The sequence below is a fragment of the Atractosteus spatula genome, chromosome 6, assembly GCF_055471065.1.
Source record: "Atractosteus spatula isolate fAtrSpa1 chromosome 6, fAtrSpa1.hap1, whole genome shotgun sequence".
NCBI classification, from domain to species: Eukaryota; Metazoa; Chordata; class Actinopteri; order Semionotiformes; family Lepisosteidae; genus Atractosteus; species Atractosteus spatula.
In genome coordinates, this window is record NC_142711.1 from 5,173,784 (window position 1) to 5,193,411 (window position 19,628).

Genomic DNA, 19,628 nt, shown 5'->3' on the forward strand with positions numbered 1-19,628 from the left:
TATGTCAGGAGGACAGATGATTGTATACAGTCCTTGACTAACATAAGGGTTTGGTTTCGATCTATAAATTGGATTTCATTCTTGAATCATATGCGTGTTTACTATTTTATACTCTGATAGTGGGTTTATTCTGTTCTATGCACTTAGCTCGCATGAACCTATTTCATAATGTAAAGAATACACCGTATTCTGCAATAAAATGAAACAAGTCATTCTTGGATTAAACTATAGATTAGGCTGTGGGAATAAAAATAAAAGCGTGTAGGTTAAATTTATTTGATGAAGCATTGCACTGCTGTATTTCTCACTTACATATGCACGGTATCTAAAAATAAACTCAGATTGGGTTATTTAAATCGTTCGGATTTGTTTACGCTGTGTGTTCTGTAACCCAGGCAGTGCCTGTATGCCGTTTTATTTAATGCGTGCTGCTGACAGATGCTTTCTTTAAGATAATCGTGTCTGAGCAGGAGTCTCCATTTAATGCGCAGAACATGTCCTGCCTTTCAGATACTACCTGTGCCTGCAGCTGCGGGACGACGTGGTCTCGGGGCGCCTGCCCTGCTCCTTCGCCACGCACACCCTGCTGGGCTCGTACACCGTGCAGTCGGAGCTCGGCGACTACGACCCGGAGGAGTACGGCACCGAGTACGTGAGCGAGTTCCGCTTCGCCCCCAACCAGACCAAGGAGCTCGAGGAGAAGGTCATGGATCTGCACAAAAACTACAAGTGAGTCCTACCCCCGATGCGTTTGCAGGCTCTCTGTGGGATATCTGAGGCTTGGTATTAATATCGAGAGAGTGGTTTACAGGTCGTGAGTTGTGCCCGTTCAGGTGTACTTTATTGGTCCAGCTCTGTCTGGTCCAAGGAAAGCAAGCTCACGATACCTTTTATAATACTCTGAGGAAAAGCTAAAAAAGGTTGGATTTCTATATTTTATATAGAAATGTGATAGATTTTATTTATTTTTTTAAACGTGGGTACCACTGTTGCATTTTATACGGCATACTTATAAAAAAGGTGTAGTTTACCTCTGCTTCTTCCTGCCACTCCTATCTCCATGTGTTTTCATGGGAATAATAGAAGCTTTAATTTCCTTCCCGTTTCTGTGACCTACGTCATGTGGAGGGTTCAGGGACTGTGTCCATTTTGGTGCTCTTCAACACACGTTTGTGCACCTTTTTGTTATTGTTTCAAATCCATTCGTTAGTATAATTTTTAAACTTTTTTGTCAAATTGTATTATTTCCTGGGAATAGGAAGCCATACAGCAAGATTTAAGATAGCACTAGTATTGCTTGCCTCCTGCTGCGTGGACTCGTACACACAGATATGGTTTGTAATAGTATGAAAGCTTTTGTTTATTTTAACTGAATAAATTTAGGTGACATTGCTGAAGGACCTCCTTTCTGCTGCCCTAAGACTTGAGAACAAAGCTCTATGCAGCCAGAATGGATCCTTTTCAAAGTGCAACTAACTGTCTAGCTGGAGACAGTGCTACTTTGTGTAGATACTCTATAACCCCGTCCAAATATCAGACTTGAGAGTGGAGAATTGTGTAAAAGATGGCTTTATTATTGACTCTTAAGATGATGGGAAAAGGCTGTAGCTCACAGCATTGCCTGCAAAAGCTGTGGCTGGTGTAAGTGGGAAGAACTCTATACTGTATATACTTGTTTTACAAACAGAAATCCCATTGCGAGATTTTTCTGAATGTTTTGGCTGCAACATCAAACCATCATTGTGAAAGCTCTTCTGACTGAAAAGAGGGAAAGTCATGTGTGGCCTCGGGTCAGATGGTGCATCAGTAATGAATTTCTAGCCTCCTTTGTTAGCTGAACACAAGCATGCAAGTGGCTGTGGATGGGCAGAGAGACTGACTCATGTAACCACAGGAATACCTTTCTGTTGAATCCGTACAGCATCTGTTAGATCAGAGAGGTTGTTATTTGGCCAAGTTTGCCTTCTTAAGTTTCGGCCCAGCTGTGCTCACAGGGTTAATGTCTGCCAATACTTTAGGCCGGTGCATAGCATAGATTCCATATGAATGCATATTTGAGTGACATTTCCCAGGTAGGGAATAAGTGTTGCTAAACTGAAAGTTGAGAGGATTACATTGATTTTGGTGTTCTTGCAACACAGATCACCATGGAGTTATCCCAGTAAAATTTTTTATTGTCGCAAAAATTCTTTGGGATCTCTTACCCCTGTGATTTCACACTATTTGTCATTTGATGCTGAAGAATTGAAGGCACAAAGATGGGACTTAAATTCTTCATTTCAGTGTGCAAGCATATGTTTTTATTTCAGCTCTTCAACTGTGAAGTGTTTGGGGTTCAATTTTTGCTTAAAGAAAATGTGATGTAGAGAGTAGTAATCATCTTTTTGTTCTCCTTTCAGACCCAAACACTGTTTCAGGTTTGGCCCTAACGAAAACCCCAGATATTTTGCTAGTTTTTCCATGGTATATAGGAGTGAGATAAACACTAATGAGGGCCTGTTTATTTTCTTCTAATCCTGCCAGAGGAATGACTCCTGCTGAAGCAGAGATGCATTTTTTGGAGAATGCCAAAAAGCTGTCTATGTATGGAGTGGATCTCCATCATGCCAAGGTAACTGACACTAGTGTTTCAGGTTTTAATGCACTCAAATGTAGGCAAGGATTCAGTATATCAAAGGTTAAAGCTGACATGACCTCATTTGACTTGCTTCCTTCTGCCAGCAAATAGCACCTGTGGGGAGAATTTATCAAGCATTTTTCCTAGTCGCCAGTTAACGTAGGGAAAACTGTAGTAGCTTTTCACATATGTTCTGAATACATCAGATATCGGTTTTCCAAACAAATCAGAGTTCACTCATTAGATTTAAAAAAAAAGTTTTGGTTCACCGCTTCAAATTGTGGATTGAAATTTGGCGTTAGGCCCTTATGAATATACATTCAACAGGTGCCATTTGGATGCACAAGGCATTTATTATTTATGTGATTAAGCTGCTGAGCTGTTGTACATCAAAGCTGCATATTACTGATTTAAACGTACGCAGGCTGAGTTTTAAGTGAAGATGCCCATTCACACAAAAAAGAGCTGAAAACCAGACCAACACCACTGTATTGTAAATGGGCCTTACTCAGACAGACAAAAATGTTTTGCATCCATAATAAGGATTTAAAATAATTATCCAACAGTTTGGTTAGATGAGCATGTATCTTCTCTTTTTGTTAAATGGCCTAGTTAATAGGGAGCATCTTTGAGTGTCTGACTCCAACTGTGGAGGTAAGACTACATTATATACTATATCTATACCTTCTGCATGACCTTAGATCTAGACCTCATCATTAGCCCTGTGGCTGGGTAGCTGCAAAATGGCATTAGGAATTGTGGCTTGCTGTTAGAAAAATCATCACTGCTTCACTGGAAATGGATGGTTTGAGGGTGAGTGTGCTCCCATACAAACCATACAGGCTGCTTTTGCCTGTTTCAAAGAGCTTGAGCCAGACTCCCCTTGCCCTGGTCTGCCCAGGGCAGACTTTAATGTGCATTTCTGGGTCATGCCAGGAATGGTTATTGTCTGCTGCTTTTCATTTGCAACGTCGCTGCAGGTAAGAAGACAGAAATGATCAGATTCTGATCAAAATGAGATACAGCAAGGACTGTCAGCTTAACTGAGTTGGGTTCTGTTTGTCACATCCAGTGGCTGTCAGAAGTATTCACTCTCCCTGGACGTTTTCTCATGTGATTGTGTTACAGTATATAATCATAATGTATCTAATTGGTATTTTTCTGCCATTGATCGATACAAGCCACGCTATAATGTCAAAGTGAAAACAAAATTCTACAGACCGTTCTAAATGAACTATAAATATTAAACAGAAAATGGATGATTGCATCAGTATTCACCCCCTTTGCTGTAACACATCTGAATAGGCTCTGGTGCCAGTTGGTTGAATGGAGTCCACCTACAGTATGTGCAGTAAAGATGTTTCACGTGAGTTCAGAATAAATATACAGTGGAAGGTCCCACAGTTTATAATAATAATAATAATAATAATTATTATTATTATTATTATTATAATTGCTTACAATTATATAGCGCTTTTCTGGACACTCCACTCAAAGCGCTTTACAGGTAACGGGGATCCCCTCCACCAATGTGCAGCCCCACCTGGATGATGCGACGGCAGCCATAGTGCACCAGTACATTCCCCACACACCAGCTCTCAGTGGGGAGGAGAGCAGAGTAATGAAACCAGTTCATAGATGGGGATTATTAGGAGGCCACGATTGGTAAAGGTCAGTGAGAAATTTGGCCAGGACGCTGGAGTTACACCCCTACTCTTTTTGAGAAACGCCCTGGGATTTTTAATGACCACAGAGAGTCAGGACCTCGGTTTTACGTCTCATCCGAAAGACGGCGCCTGTTTACAGTATAGTGTCCCCGTCACTATACTGGGGCAGTAGGACCCACATGGACCGCAGGGTGAGCGCCCCCTACTGGCCCCACTAACACCTCTTCCAGCAGCAACCTTAGTTTTTCCCAGGAGGTCTCCCATGCAGGTACTGACCAGGCTCACACCTGCTGAGCTTCAGTGGGCTGCCTACTGTGAGTTGCAGGGTGATATGGCTGCTGCTAGTTTATTTCTACAGCTTCCAGCAAAAACTACACCACGAAGGCAAAGGAACATTTCAACAAGAATTTTACCTTTTACAAAGTGAAACTGTGAGGTACCAAGGTGTCATCGACAAGGTGTAGGCTGAAAACGTTGTCAAATTAAATTTAAGGTAGTAGCAGGGCATCCCTGAAGATTGCATAAGCTGCTAAAAATTATTTTCCACTGACATGCATTAGTTTCCTGCTCTGCACACGTTCTACATTCATCCTTGACAGAAGTTGCAATTTAAAATGAAGTGAAACAGCTGCAGAGAACCTATGAATGAATTGCACAGTGAGGACTATTTGATCTTTGTGCATTCAGATGAGCTCAGTTTGTCCACGGTTTTATTTTTCTTTTCTGCTGTAAACCTTGATTTTACAATATTAAGAAAATATGACCTGAGCCTGATATTATTTACACCATATTAGAAAAATAAAGGCAGGAAACTTTCCTGGTTTCTTGTTTTAATGTTGGCCTAGATAATTTGCTCTTTGACTATTGGTAACTTTATTGTTACCGTGCTCAAAAAGACACCTGGTGCCGAGCACTTGTTTTTTTACCCTTTCTGTGCCTTCGGTTGCCGATGAGAAATGAGTGCCACGCTCAGTGCTAATGGTGCATTAATTGCGCAGGATTCTGAAGGAGTGGACATCATGCTTGGAGTTTGTGCCAGCGGTCTGCTGATCTACCGAGACAGGCTGAGAATAAACCGGTTCGCTTGGCCCAAGGTCCTCAAGATCTCTTACAAAAGGAACAACTTTTACATTAAAATCCGGCCTGGGGAGGTAAGGAATGGTGTTGGAATTGGGGGGAAAGTTAATCCTTGTGGGTTCTCTGATGTATTGCATTACTTTATAATGTGCTAAAGCACAAGATGGCTTCACAGTTCTATGCACGGACTTATTACTTCACCCTGTAGGAACCACCACCTTTAAGGAGGAGCACGAGGCAAAATTAAAGATGTATGCCATTAATATTTTCGGAAATTTGCTCTAGTTTTACAGATCACAAGACTAAAGTCAAATATAAATTTATTGATAAAACATGAATTTTATCGAAAGAGAAATGTGCCCATTTGTGCCTTGATGATAACAGATTCATGGATTATTATATGACAAACATTACATTCTTAGTACATTTAAAATACCTGTCTTGAGTAAATATGAGTAATATTATTATTTCATATTATTAATCTAATAGTAATTTAAGCATCGTGGCGACTGATGTTGAGAATTGTTTTTGCTAATCTACGTGTTAAAACTAAGTACATAATTGTGAATAATCACTTTACACTGTTATGAAATCGCAGAAGGGGAAATGGGTTTGGAAATTGCTTCCTGGCACTATAGTTATGCCACCTACATTAACTGGGATTACACGAGGGGTTCAAGAAAAACCTCTGAATTTTTTACTTCCGCATCACATAACAGAAAATATTTATAATGCTATAAGTAGCCCTCCACTTTTCAGTCCATGATTCAGGTTAAAGCCTTGCCCTTTCACCAGTTTAAAGAAATGCAGTCAAAATAAATCTTGACTCTTGAGGCGGCACAGCCTTTGGTGTGTATGACATCTTGCCTTCTCAAGCGTATTTGATCTCCCTGCACTCTACAAAACAGCTAGGAAGAGAATTGACTAGCTCTTTAAAGGTACCTGTGCGCTGTTGGATTATTGATGTTTCATTACCTTTGTTTTCAGTAATATCTGTAATTTTAAATATAAAATAAATGTGCCCCTTCTCCTTCATTTTGGGCGCTTTCACTGGCCTAAAGCTAACAGGTTTCACCACTCTCTCCAGCAGTGAACCCTCCTCATTTTGTCATGCTCCTACAGCCAGACTCTTCAAGGCCCTGTTAAAACACACTCGGGTATCATTCAAGCACAGGGAGACTCATTTTGTTCCCTTCTGGGATCTGACAAGCAGGAAGTCAGCGGAAGTGAAAACTAGAAACTGGAAAACTGAGATATCCTGTATTTATAATTCAAAGCCGAAATTGGGACAATGGCTTAAAATCGAGAGTCCTCCTAACCTAGCATGTTTTGTAAATGAGAGCTGGACCTTTTTTTAATGAGGAAAAACCTTGTTCTTGCTTCTTCTCCAGTTTGAGCAATTTGAAAGCACTATTGGCTTTAAATTACCGAACCATCGGGCTGCTAAGAGGCTGTGGAAGGTGTGTGTGGAGCATCATACATTCTTCAGGTAGGGGCACATTGAGGTGCGCTGGTACACATAAAGACACAGAGTAGCTCTAACAGTTATGAGGCATTAAACTGTTAAAATGTGTACTAAAATTATCCATGTTTTACCTGTACTTAATACTATATTTTACTAATGCTTTCAGAAAGGTAAAATGTACGGTTCTCTGAATATACTGTACAACACTTAGGGACACTACCTACTGTTAGATCAATGTCATATTATCAGCCTGCTGTTCTATAATAGTTGCACTACAGTGATCAGAATTAATTAATAATCAGGCTTGTCCTCCAACAAGGCATCTTTTTTAAAATTACTAATTAGTAAGACAGCAGCCTAGATGCATAGCAACAGTTCCTAAAGGATTATGAAAAATATGCCTGACGTGATCACTGCTATCTTGGAATCAGATGGCATTTTTTCTTAATATTGAGCAGACATCTGTTATCCTTGAGCATAAGGCAAATTAAGTATAAGAACACAAAGACAAACCATTATTTTTAATGTCTAGCCCAAGAATAAGCAGGGGTTGAAGTTATCCTTGATAGAGCACAATGCTACAGTGATAGCGTTATTGTAAACTGATTAGTCTTACATGAAAGATAAATCAATGAATGGATGTACATATGTCTGTGTGTGACAGCTGCTTTGAAAGGGGATATCTGTGCAAAACAAAATGAAACATACTCTACCAAACTGCTTATCAGAATGTAACAGAGTATTGCATAATAACTGTGTGCTCCTTAACATTGTTGTAGTGCCTTAGTGCCAAAAATCAAGTCTTTGCTGTGTTGTCTCCTGGGCCAGATGAAGATTTTTTGTGTGTAACAACAACCTGTTTTTTTTATTTATCCAACTTATCCTTCTACCCGTTTTCTAACTGCTTCATCTAGTACTGGGTCACAGGGGAGCCAGAGCCTATCCCTGCAAGCACGGGTGCAAGGCAGGGTACAGCCTGGACAGAACGCCAGTCCGTCACAGGGCACACACTGGCATAAACAAAGGCATGCACACATGCACTCCAGGGCCAGAGTTCCCACAAAACAATTAACCTACTGTGGGAGAAAACCAACCCATCTAATTAACTCTGCAAATGCACAGTTCGATATGCATACAGCCAAGTGCCATAGTTCAAGGTAGCTGTACAGTATTTAGCAATCCAGGATAGAGAATCCAAGACTATTTCAGGATCAATTTAGATTGGCATTCGGAATGTGGAATAATGCCACCTAGTGATTTATGATGCTGCTTTTCCATGTGCTGCTTGTGGCCCAAAGATGTTTCCCCAGGGACCTTCTGGCGTGTCTGAGAGTGTGGATGGAACAGGGTATGTCAGTGGTGTCAGTACACGTGATGGCACACTGGAAGGTGGCACTGCAAGGATGTTTCTGAGCACACGGTTCAGATGGGCCCGAGTGGCCCGATACCCTCACGAACTGCCGTGTGGTATAGTTTGCGTTTCATTTTTGTTTGTTTTTTTTTATCGCTGCCACCCCGCCCCTTTGAGCGTTTTGAGCTGCTTTGCGTCGCCGGGGCTTAAACCCGCCTCCGTCTCCCTCCCAAAGGCTGGTGTCTCCCGAGGCTCCGCCGAAGAAGTTCCTCACGCTGGGCTCCAAGTTCCGCTACAGCGGCCGGACGCAGGCCCAGACGCGGAGAGCCAGCTCCCAGATCGTCCGGCCCGCTCCCTACTTCGAGCGCTCTTCCAGCAAGCGCTACACCATGTCGCGCAGCCTGGACGGGGGTAAGTGGGACTGACCTTAAACATGAAAATAACGGCTTTAATCCCCGGCCGCTGCAGCTGCTGCCAGAGGACACTGCGCTCCTGGTGACCTCTCTCTCACAGCCGTTTAAGAAGGCTGCGGTTTTATCATCCGTCTTCATTACCTTTTTCATCATGGGCAGGGTACACTTCCATTTAGAGCAGGACAAGAGTGTTTTATCAGCGCCTCCCAGACCTCTTCATGAAGCTCCGCAGGTTTTCTGGAAACTGTTTTAGGGAAAGACAGGGAACGTCCACTGGAAACATTTTCAGTTTTATTCCTTTCTGTATGCTTATGAAGCATCAGGGATTTTTTTTTTTATTTTTAGGTACTGTTTTTGCCCTCTGGATATTTCAGCATCTTAGTAAAATCTCTCCCACGTAGAATTGTTACTGTCAAAACACTGTTGTTCCAGGGTTCAGTATAGTTTTCTTTGAATAAAACTGGCCATTTATATACCAATTAATGGGAATGCATTCTGTGCAATTGGCAGTTTCAATTGCTTCAGTGTTATCCTGTTATTGTGTGCAGCTTCCACAAACAAATGAAAAGGATGAAGCTGTTTTCTCTGAACGTAATCAAATTCCAGTGAGGATTCAATAACTTTATTCTGTCAGGGAAACAAATGAGAAAATTCTGTTAACCTGACAGTGTTTAACATATTAAAATGTTGGATTCTTCATGTAGTATTTAATTTCTGTTAATCTTCCTAGCTCAGTAGATTACAAAATGCCTGAATTTAAACTGGTAGTCAAAGTGAATTAATCTTATCAGGTAGCTACTGTATATTATGTGACTATTATAACATCCAGTTACTCTGACTACTTGTCCATTATTGCAAAATAATTGAGATCTTTTGAGTCCTATCAATGCAAGTCCACAGACAGCTTTCTTTCTGTAAATGTGCTTCAGTCTTTTTGGCATTGATTTTTGTGTTGTCTGTAGTATTCATCATGTTGCTAAATATCTCTATTTTATACTGAACATGGAGCCTTGCATGACTTGGTTTTGCTCCTAAATAATGAAGGGATTGTGTCGATTTAGAATCTTTTAAAATCTTTAGTGAATATTAAGTGTCTAATCAGGAAACAACGGACAATCAATCGAATCTAGTTAGACCTTTGTTACAACAAGCACAGCAAATGGTATATTGTATGAATTCAGAATATAACTTTGATTTCACATTCAGGATTGAAAGGCTATAGTAAAAAAAACTTGAAGCCTTGACCTTTTTATTGGCATGGTATGAATGCAACTTGATTTTTCTCTTCCTGTCTTTAATGCTTAATATTTACAATTTAATCTCAGTGGGGAAAAAAATCCTCCTGATTAGTCTCAGTGTTTGAATATCTCCCTGCAATCTAGCCTCTGTGAGTGAAACCCACGAAATATTCATGAAGAATTCCATGTCCGCTTCAGAGGTGGGCACTGCCCAGTACGGGACGGCTAAGGGCATCGCCACTGGCGACCTCATCACCACGGTCACCCCTGAGAAGAAGGCGGAGGAGGAGAAGGCCGAGGAAGAGCAGGAGCAGCAGCAGCAGCAGGAGGAGGAGGAGGAGGAGGCGCAGGAGGCCAAGGAGACGCCGGCAGAGCCCACTCCTGTCACTCCCATCAGACATGATGCGAAGGTACATTCTGAGAGACAGTCGAGCTGCTGAAGTCGGTCATGTCCAGCGGCTGGTTAAATAATACTGCGTGGACTTCCTGTTCCGGATGGGAACTCTGGGTCTGCGTTCCTTGTTGTGTGTTCTTGTGCAGGTTTGCCCGCATAATCTCGGGAACTGATCTAAGTCTCTGAAGGCAGTGTGGGTTGCATGCTAATTCTTTTCTCAGTACAACGTGGTATCAGGGCTTACATAGGGTTTATGTTCTTACAAGTTTTGGGCTTGTTTTGAACTCTCTATTCCTCTGTTGTTCATGGGTGTGGTTGCTGGGAATGTCTTTCGCTTGAGTGTGACATCGTTTTTGATTTTTAACAAGTTACACTTCTCTAGGAAGTGGCAGGCTTCTTAATTCTGCCCCGATAAAACCTTCTTAGCGGGTGGCAAGGCCCCGTGGAAAGCTGAGAGCTGTGAGAAGAGAAGTCTGCAGTGCTCTCACACCTTTGCCTGGACCAGTGAGTCTTACCCTCTACTGCAGCCTGGTCCCCTTTGCTTCTCGAAATAGGTCTTCGCACCCCTGATCAAAAACTGTTGAAGTAAATTGTGTTATCGATGATCTTTCTTCTAAAAAATCTGGCCTGTCTCGCACGCACGGAAAGAGTTATCTTATACCTCAGGTTTAGAACCAGAGGCCTAGAGTGAACTGAAGGATATAAAAATAGTGACCTTCATCTCCGCCTGGCTGAGATGTAAACATTTTTTACATTTCCCGGTTAATAGATGAGAGAGGTGATTAAACAGAGTTTAAACAGCATACTATTATTACCTAGTTTCTCCCTATGTTTTTTACTGAAACCAGGGCACTTTTGAATTGGATTGTTAATTAAGGTTTAGAAACAATGAATTCGGTCTCTAAAGGGTATTTGAACCTTTTAAATGAACCCATAGTGTTCATCCAGGTCTTTTTGTCTGCAAAAACAAGACAAATGCTAGACTGTTAAAGCAACATTTCTCTATTACAATGTGTGTAACTAACTTTACCTGATATACATGTTGAGACAGCTGATATTTAGAAGTATTAAAGTGGCCATAAAGCAGGTGTACAAAACAAACGCTGATTGCTGACATTCTTTTAATGGCTGCATTTTTTATTACATTAGTGTGAATGACCCTTTGAAACCCAGAAGATAGCATAATAAGCTTTGTTAAACCCAGTTAAACATTGGTGTTATACTTAATGTAACAGAAGGGCCTCTTCTGAACAACTTGTTGTTAGGAATAAGAATTTATTCAAATGCAGCTGTCAGTTCTTATATCTAGTTTTACACAATGGTTTACATAGGCTAATGTACATTCATGTGTTCTGCACAGTGGTGTACAGTAACTGATGTAGCTTAAGAATTAAAGTGCAGTGTACATCAAAAGCAATAGCATTTGAAAAGATGAAAATCTCTAGTAATGATTATCATGTTTTGGTTAGGAAAAAATGTTATGTATTGTTAAGAAATGTGGACTTTATTGTATTGGACTTTTTCTCTGATAATCTGATTTCAGGATTGATTTACAGCTATGCCTCCAGGAAAAAAAGGTTTAAATTGGGAAAGTGTTTAAGTAATTAATAGGGCCTTAATGCTCTTACATTACCTCCAAAGATTAAACCTTTTGGCTGCTGATGCTGACCTTAGTTACTAATCTGCTTCTACTTAACAGAACACATCTTAGCTAAAGTTTGCACTTGATGCCTGTTGTAGTCTTGCAGTCAGTGCTTTGTCATATCAGAGGAATCAAACTGCTAAATTAAAAAAGAGCAAACTAGCTATGATCTTGATTTCCGAGGAAGTGTTTTTTTCGAATGTCAGATCAAACACACATTTCAAAATTGCCACGTTTTTTTTAAATATAAACCAATGAGCTTCTTAAGTCTAAGAGGAAACAAGTGCATTGTAAAAAAAAAAACTTCCTTTTGCTCTTCTATGACAGAAACATAAGGGGAAAATAGTGTAAATGGTAACTGAGATATCTGTCTTGTTTCCATTTAACTAATTAGTTTTTTCTTGTCCTTTCTTTGATCCTGTACTGTACTTGTATGTGCGTGCGCCCCCTCCCCCCCCCAGCTGTCGCCTTCATTCCATGCTCCCGACCCTTTCCGCATCGACTCCTTGCTCCCCGCCTCCCCTGTCCTGCCCGCAAAGCTCCGCCGGAGACGCAAGGAGCGCGCTCGCCCAAGAGCGGCGTCGGCCAGCCCCGCAAAAACGGGCGCCTCGAGCCCACCGGGGCCGCCGGAGTTAGAAAGGAAACCCGGCGTTTTGGAGGAGCCGGCCCTGGTGGTTTCGGGCTACACGCAGAAAAGGGCTGGCCAGGGGGGGACCCTGTTTTCATTCTCCTTGCATCTCCCTACTCTCCCCTCCTTCTTGGATGACGATGGCTACCTTTCCTTCCCCGACCTCTCAGAAATGAACTTCCTTCCTGAAAGCGTACAACACTTCCTGCCTATCCAGTCCCCCTCCCTCATCCCCTGCTTCTTGTTCATCTTTTTCTTCCTGCTGTCGGCCTCCTTCTCTGTTCCATACGCTCTCACCCTCTCCTTTCCTCTGGCTATGTGCCTCTGCTTCCTGGAGCCCAAGGCGGCCTCATTGAGTGCCTCACTTGACAATGACCTGAATGACAGTTCAGAGGAAGAGGTGTGTACCTCGGCCTAGAACACACTCCTTTTTCACGTGTTCAGTGCTTCAGTCCTAATCTGTGTTAGATTGCTGCCATAGTGGTCCTACTTTCAGAACCTCATTTCTGCCTATTGCTCATTAGAGGGATAGCTTAGAAGCAGCATTTAAGTTGCTCCATATGTGAATAACTAGCTCTCTTCATGTCAAGGGTTAGGCACGAAGATAAACAGAATTTGAAGGGCAGAAACATGTGAGTTTTGTATTTTGAGCAAAACCTGTATGTAAGGTTTTTTGGATTGCTCAATGCTTCTTTTGACACATTGAACTCCTAAAATCCAAAATTTCCAAACTTAATAAGGTTTTGAAGGAAGATGGTAAAGCACAAATTTGTTGTACAACTTTAGTTATGATTGTGTGCTTTTAAAGTGTAGCAAGCATTCAGTCTTAACACTTGCACTTAACACTTGTAAAATATAACTTGCTTTCCATTAATTACATGCTTTTTAGCAGAGCACAAGGCTGCTTAGAAAAGTGACATATGGTTGTACATCATTTTTATCAACCCTCTTTAGAGTGGAAGAATTTATATTCACATAATATTGGAGGTGTTACAAGACAAACCTAGATTGTGATAATTTTATCTTGATGTTTTTAATGCACAGTAAAGAAATAAAATGCTCACAAATAACCCCATAATTCATGTTATTTAATAATATTGTAGGTATTTAGCCTTTGACAATGTAGGTATTAACCTCTGTATTTCAGTAGTATTTTACACTTTCATATTTTGAAAAAAGGTTAAGAGACATACTTTTTCAATTTAAGATTTATTTTGTGCCTAACCCATTTTAATTTAATATTAGAACTCTAAGGTTTAGTGGCATTGACTGTTTTAAAAAAACAGCATAAGTGCATGAAAAGGAATACAGAGACCATTATAACTTATGTAGGAGTTTCTCTGCATTGAGTTTTGCCAGAAGCATTATAATACAAATAAACTAAGAATTATGTTTGGCTAGCTATCACATTGGCTGGTGATTCAAAAAGACAAAAAAGGCCAAGCAAAAATCCCTTGCAACAACGTCTGCCAGAGCTCACCAAAGACACAGATGGTCCTTTCAATTAAATATAAGAACTGTACAAATCCTCTTTCTGCAGATAAACTATCTTCATTTCATACAGTACATTATCAGCTGAATGGACTGAAAGATGCCTATGATTTCTTTTATTTAAGCTTTCAATAGCTATCTTCCTTTCCAAGAACAAACTGAGATCAGTGTGTAATCTGCATGCACTTGCTTTTTAGAAAAGAGCAAAATGTAGAATCAGACATTCTAATGCAGAAAGACTGCTACACTTGTAGTTAATACTGTTTATGGGTGGGACAGAGGAGGACCTGAAAGTCAGGTGACTGTTATAGTAGCTTAAAGTTGTCAACTTCCATTAATTCTTAACAGTGGTTTAGCAGCAACTGTATTTTGTATAACTGAAGTAAGGTTAAAACTGGGGTTGGACCACTGTTTTTGGCTGCTTTTTAAGACACCAAATTTGTAATTGCTCAAGAATTGGACGTGGGATTTTAAAAAAAAATTGACGTGGACACCTGGCTTTCCAAATAAAGTCCAGAGAAGAAATTGTTTATGGTTTGGCTTTTAGATCGAATCTTTGAGATAAACGTGATTTGTGTGTGTTAATTAAAACAATGTGTGTTTGCCATGAGGTTTAAACTTCCTCTGAGTCTGTTCTAATGACAAAATCTAGCTTGCTTGTTTTTTTTTTTGTTACTGCTTAAAAGAGCACTTCTTGCTTAAACCAAATGCATAACCACAGTCCCATCTATGTACGTAAGTGCATATAATTGTACTCCATGAGGAAAAAAATATCGGAACCACTGATGAGATGGGTCTTTCTCTTCCTGCTTTCCATTTGGACCCTGGATACGCTTGTAACAAAATAGACCGACAGCGAGCAGACGGACACTGCTGCTGACGGGGAAACAACGGCCACAGAGGTTTGTACAGTCATCAGCTTGGGGCTGCTGTGAGACCTTAGAGAAGTGAAGTTGATGTAGGAGACGAGACGTTGAGTGTAGAGAAGGGTTCAGATCTACTTTTTTAAATTGTAGTATGTCGCATAAATGGCTGTATTATTATCTACTGACATCTTAAAGAAAAATACATTAACACAACTAAGAAAATAAGATAAGATCTCTTTATTAGCCATATACAATTTCTTGCATTAGGAATTCGTCTTTTTGCATACCCCAGCTTGCTCTCCATGAGACACACAGACAGAGAGAGAAGCTCGGGGTCAAAGTGCAGGGTCAGCCATTTATACAGCACCCCTGGAGCAGTTGGGGTTAAGGGCCTTGTTCAGGACCCCAACGGAGTAGGATTCCTCTGCCGGCCGCGGGATACGAACCAGCAACCTTCCAGCCACAGGCACAGATCCTTAGCCTCAGAGCCACCGCGAAACCCCAAATGCTTAAGATCAAGTCGGGTGTGGTCTGAAAAGTGTGCGAGTCTTCAGTAAATGGAAAAATTATGTGCAGTACTTTCTGTAGCTGAGCTGTCTGCAACTTACAAGATGCTTCTCCATTGAGCAGTCCTGTGTGGAGAACTTGTTTTTTTTTAAATAAAAACAGCAAACGGTAGTTCAAATTGTGGTCATAAAGTCTTGGGAATTAAGACATTTTTCAAAAAATAACCTTCAGTTCCTTTTCCTCATTGACTTCCCCATTTCTGTTTCTTTCAACAACACCTAGATTTCTGTGTTGAGTGGGATGGCAAAATCGAACACAGTACTGAATGGTTATATCTCGTTAAATGCATAATCCATTCTAGATCGTTTTTCTTTTATCGTGAAACTTTACATTAGTGCAGTGCTTTGGTAAAAAAAACAACTACTTCCAAGAAGGATATAGTACTTTCTATGCTCATGCAAACATTGTTTTTTTTCTAATTATATAAATTTATTCATCAGTGCCCTCTCTCTTTGTATCCTAAAATCATTCAATGGCTGGCTGTCTAACCAGTGTCCTACCTCCGAGTTCACAAAGACTGAATGTTGCGTCATTAAAGACGTGATATGTTTAGTGTTGTTAACATTGTTCTACAGTGATACATCTCTTTGCCTGTGCCTTGTGGCTGAGCATGATTGTCTTCTATGTACCCATAGGTGACTGATAAACCATGTGTGCATCACATACTGCTTTGGTAGGTTGAGCACATGTTGTTTCTGGAAATGTTTGACCATGTACAGGTCATTTTAGTCATGATGAGATCTCTTCAGTGCTCTCACTTTGTCTCCTAAATCTCACACCTTTGGGTGTCAAAATGCTGGGTTCCTTCCTAGATATTCTTCTTCCATTTGGTTCGGTCAAAGGCCAAAACCTGTAGAAGCTGATATTGATTTTCGCATTTCTTCAAGTTTGCTTTTACCATCTTTGGTATGCTTCTTCTGTCCTTCTCTGGTGCGATTACCTGATCTGGGAGGCTGAAATCTTACATCTGTACAACATGACCAACCCGAAGGAGGTGGTGGTGGAGACTCACGGCTTAAATGCTCATGGTACCAGGTTGGAAAACGACATTGGTGTTGATGCACCCGTCATCCCACTTAATATGTTAAACGGTCTTAAAACGGCACTGATGACATTTCTTCTGTTCTTTTAAATGTCTTCTTCTGGTGGTTCACGTCTCAGCCCTGTTACAGTAAGGTAGGAGTGATGACAGTACAGAAGACCCATTAGTTTGGGTTCGATTTTAAATTTTGTGATCTTCAAACTCCTGCTTCCTGGTGTTGCTGGGGCTGGTAGTGGTGAATGGGTGGAGCTTGAAGATTTGAAGGCTTTGGTCTTCTGAATGTGAAGTGTAAGGCCCATCTTCTCCTTTGCCTCAGGTAATATATGAGCAATGACGGTCCTTTCTGGTCTTCAAAGGCATCTGTAATTCCTTAATGAGGATAATTACATGGTGTAACAAGCAGGTAAAGGATGCTAATGAATTTTGTAGGACACTCATACTTCAGGAGGATATTGCAGTGTTCACATTACCAGAGACAAGCATTTTGTTATCTTCAAAATGTTAAAATGACCTGACTGTCACAAGTCCTCTTATGAGCCTCTGCCTTGATTGTTGGTGGGTCCGTTTCTTCTGTTTGGGATCTGGGACACTGTACACTACACTCAAAGCTGTGTGCTTGTGATCAGTGAAATCCTTGATCTCACAAGCACATATTTGTGAGATCAGCCCTGGTGTTTACTTAAATCAAATCCAAGTGTCTTTTTGCAGGCATGGGTGATATTCATCATGTGGTCTTCCTCTGTTATTGATTGAAGCTTAAGTGCTCCTTCATAATGTATTTTATAATGGATTCATAATGCAATAAGTCTTTTCTTTTGCTTCGGTCTCTTGCTTTAACAATGATTTTGTGTGTTCATTGCTGCTTTTGCTGGTGGTTTTGGTTCCGGTTTTACAGTCGTAATTGAACTCTAAGACGGTTCAGTCAGCCTAGCAGTTGTGCATTCCTGTCATTGCTCTGGTAATGAGGACATCTTTGGGATTCTGGTCATGGACAGTCATACTCCGTGAGTTGCCAGTGTTTGGACTATGGATATTTTGTGCCTGATTTTCTAGTAGTTGTGGTTGATATTTACAACTTCGTCCTTGCCAATGGTAAGGGCTACCATCTCTACTAACTCAGGCTCTAAAGTCTTCTCCTTCAAGAATTTGGTAAAGCAAAGCATAAGAAATCTTGTAGTTTTGTCGTCTATTCTAGATTCTAGAAATCACCTTGGTGTGTTTGCTCCCTGCTGCTTTGAAACGAAGAGTCATGGATTGCTTTATTGATGCTTGCAAAGAATTGTTGATTTCATTCAAACTGGCAAATCCATCTCCATGAAGTTGATGTTCTTCCTCTGATTTTTCCCTCCCGGAAGAAAGAATGGACAACTCAGTTTTTCGAGCTACTCTTCTCCAGCTCTTCAGGTGTCACTCATTACAGTAATGTCACTGTCATGTCTCTGGAGTTCTCAGGTCACAAATGAATTGTTGCATTCTGACTGGTCATTGCTTGGACAGTATTAAGAACTTGATCCTGAACTTTAATGCTCCTTTGTGATCTTCCTTCTGAATGCAGCACTGCAGTCAACACTGATGAGGCAGACTGTGTTGAGGTCACTTTTCCTAGCTTGTGGAAAAGCTGGTTAAGACACAGTTCGAATTTCTGAGTACTTGTGCTCCAACTCTTAATTGAGGATGTCCTTGTAACAGCTGTGTCCATGTCAAATAGGCGCCTCACAACATCACTGTGCAACTCCTGTGAGCTGAAGAAGACAATAAAAACCATTGATAAAACTGTTGCACACAAGCTTCTACATATCTTCACAAGAAATGTCTTTGAGCCGGTGGTATGTACATCGATAGAATAAGAGGTCATACTCTGCTATTTCCTTCATCTGCACGAATACCCATTGAGATAGTCCAGGGGGATTCGTCTTCTGCCTGTCCTGCTGTTGAGGATGTATGAGAGAGAGAGAGAGATAAGATCACTTTATTGGCCATATACAATTTCTTGCATTAGGAATTTCTTTTCGCATAGCCCAGCTTGCTCTCCATGAGACACAGACACACAGACAGGGAGAGAAGCTTGCTGTGATTCCCATTTGTTGAGAATGGACGGTACAGGAATCCTGGCAGGCATTCACAGTAACCAAAGTGGCTTCAGGATTCAGGATTCAGGAGTCCTCCTGAACTTCTTCATGTCAGCGATGACCCTACATTATTCATTACCCAAGTTCTATAATGTGGAACACAGTGTTTGAATATTTATCAGACCATGTATGATGTATAGGTCACGTCTAAATTAAGTTTAATATTAGGCTTACTACACACAAGTAACTTAAAAGGATAAATCAGGTGTTGGCCAGTGCAGCTTTATTAATTTCTATTAATTAAATACGAACGGTTGAGCTTCTCTGTAGGACTTAATAATATAATTTAACCACAGAGTTACCCTTTAAGTAGCAAGAAATGTCTGATTGGAACAGTGCTTTTGTGCTTATTCACTTACCATGCATATTCAGTAGCATCTCTTGCTTTTCAGCACGGTGATAAATTGCCGTTGACCAGTATTTTCAATACATATTTAAACTATGTAAAATATTTCTCAATTTTATACAGTACAATATCAAAATTCAAGGTATTTTTTGTATATGAAGGTGTAATTGGAAACTGCATGCTGCAGTCCTAGAATCGAGGAACGTTTTCTGTTGCGATTTTGCCATCTGTTTTTATACTGTAGATGCATGTTCAACGCAAAAGCCCTCCAATGACAGGATGTTAAAGTTATCTTTGTTGGTATTATTAATGTTTATTTTTTACTTGAGTATCAATTTTTTTAACTTCATCAGGATTGTTGCCTAGCAGAAAAATAATTAGGAAGAGCCAAAAGAAATGTTCCTTTTGCTCATGACTGAGACAAGAGCCTGTCATTTTTAAAATAGACAGATTTCAGATACACCTATAACAGTGTCATTCAGTGTCATTGAATAGCTTGCTTTATTTCTACTATGATGTGCTGGGCTGGTATGCTTTGGAGTTTATGATTGACAACTTGAAGATTAGTACTTGGGTGTTACCGTCATGACATTTGCAGATGTGCTCATTTAACCCCACCTTCCAGCAGGAATTCATATGTTTTTCCGCAGAGTCTTATATTTGTGCTAATGGCGCATTAACCTTGACTGTGTTTT

At 40.6% G+C, this 19,628-nt stretch overlaps 1 protein-coding gene across 31 annotated transcripts in view; it reads left to right on the forward strand.

Annotated features, from left to right (window-relative positions):
- The window catches only part of epb41l3a (erythrocyte membrane protein band 4.1-like 3a), a 110,505-nt gene that overhangs the window by 72,937 nt on the left and 17,940 nt on the right, over positions 1–19,628 (forward strand). For 13 of the 31 annotated variants that reach the window (XM_088919551.1, XM_088919543.1, XM_088919540.1 and 10 more), the window contains exons 7-14: positions 511–729; positions 2,524–2,611; positions 5,283–5,435; positions 6,753–6,850; positions 8,413–8,588; positions 9,973–10,238; positions 12,326–12,892; positions 14,832–14,885. In XM_088919551.1, coding sequence (XP_088775677.1) covers positions 511–729; positions 2,524–2,611; positions 5,283–5,435; positions 6,753–6,850; positions 8,413–8,588; positions 9,973–10,238; positions 12,326–12,892; positions 14,832–14,885 — 1,621 coding nt within the window. The remainder of the gene's footprint in view (positions 1–510; positions 730–2,523; positions 2,612–5,282; positions 5,436–6,752; positions 6,851–8,412; positions 8,589–9,972; positions 10,239–12,325; positions 12,893–14,831; positions 14,886–19,628) is intronic. The other 18 variants (XM_088919569.1, XM_088919555.1, XM_088919562.1 and 15 more) reach the window with 5 other exon arrangements.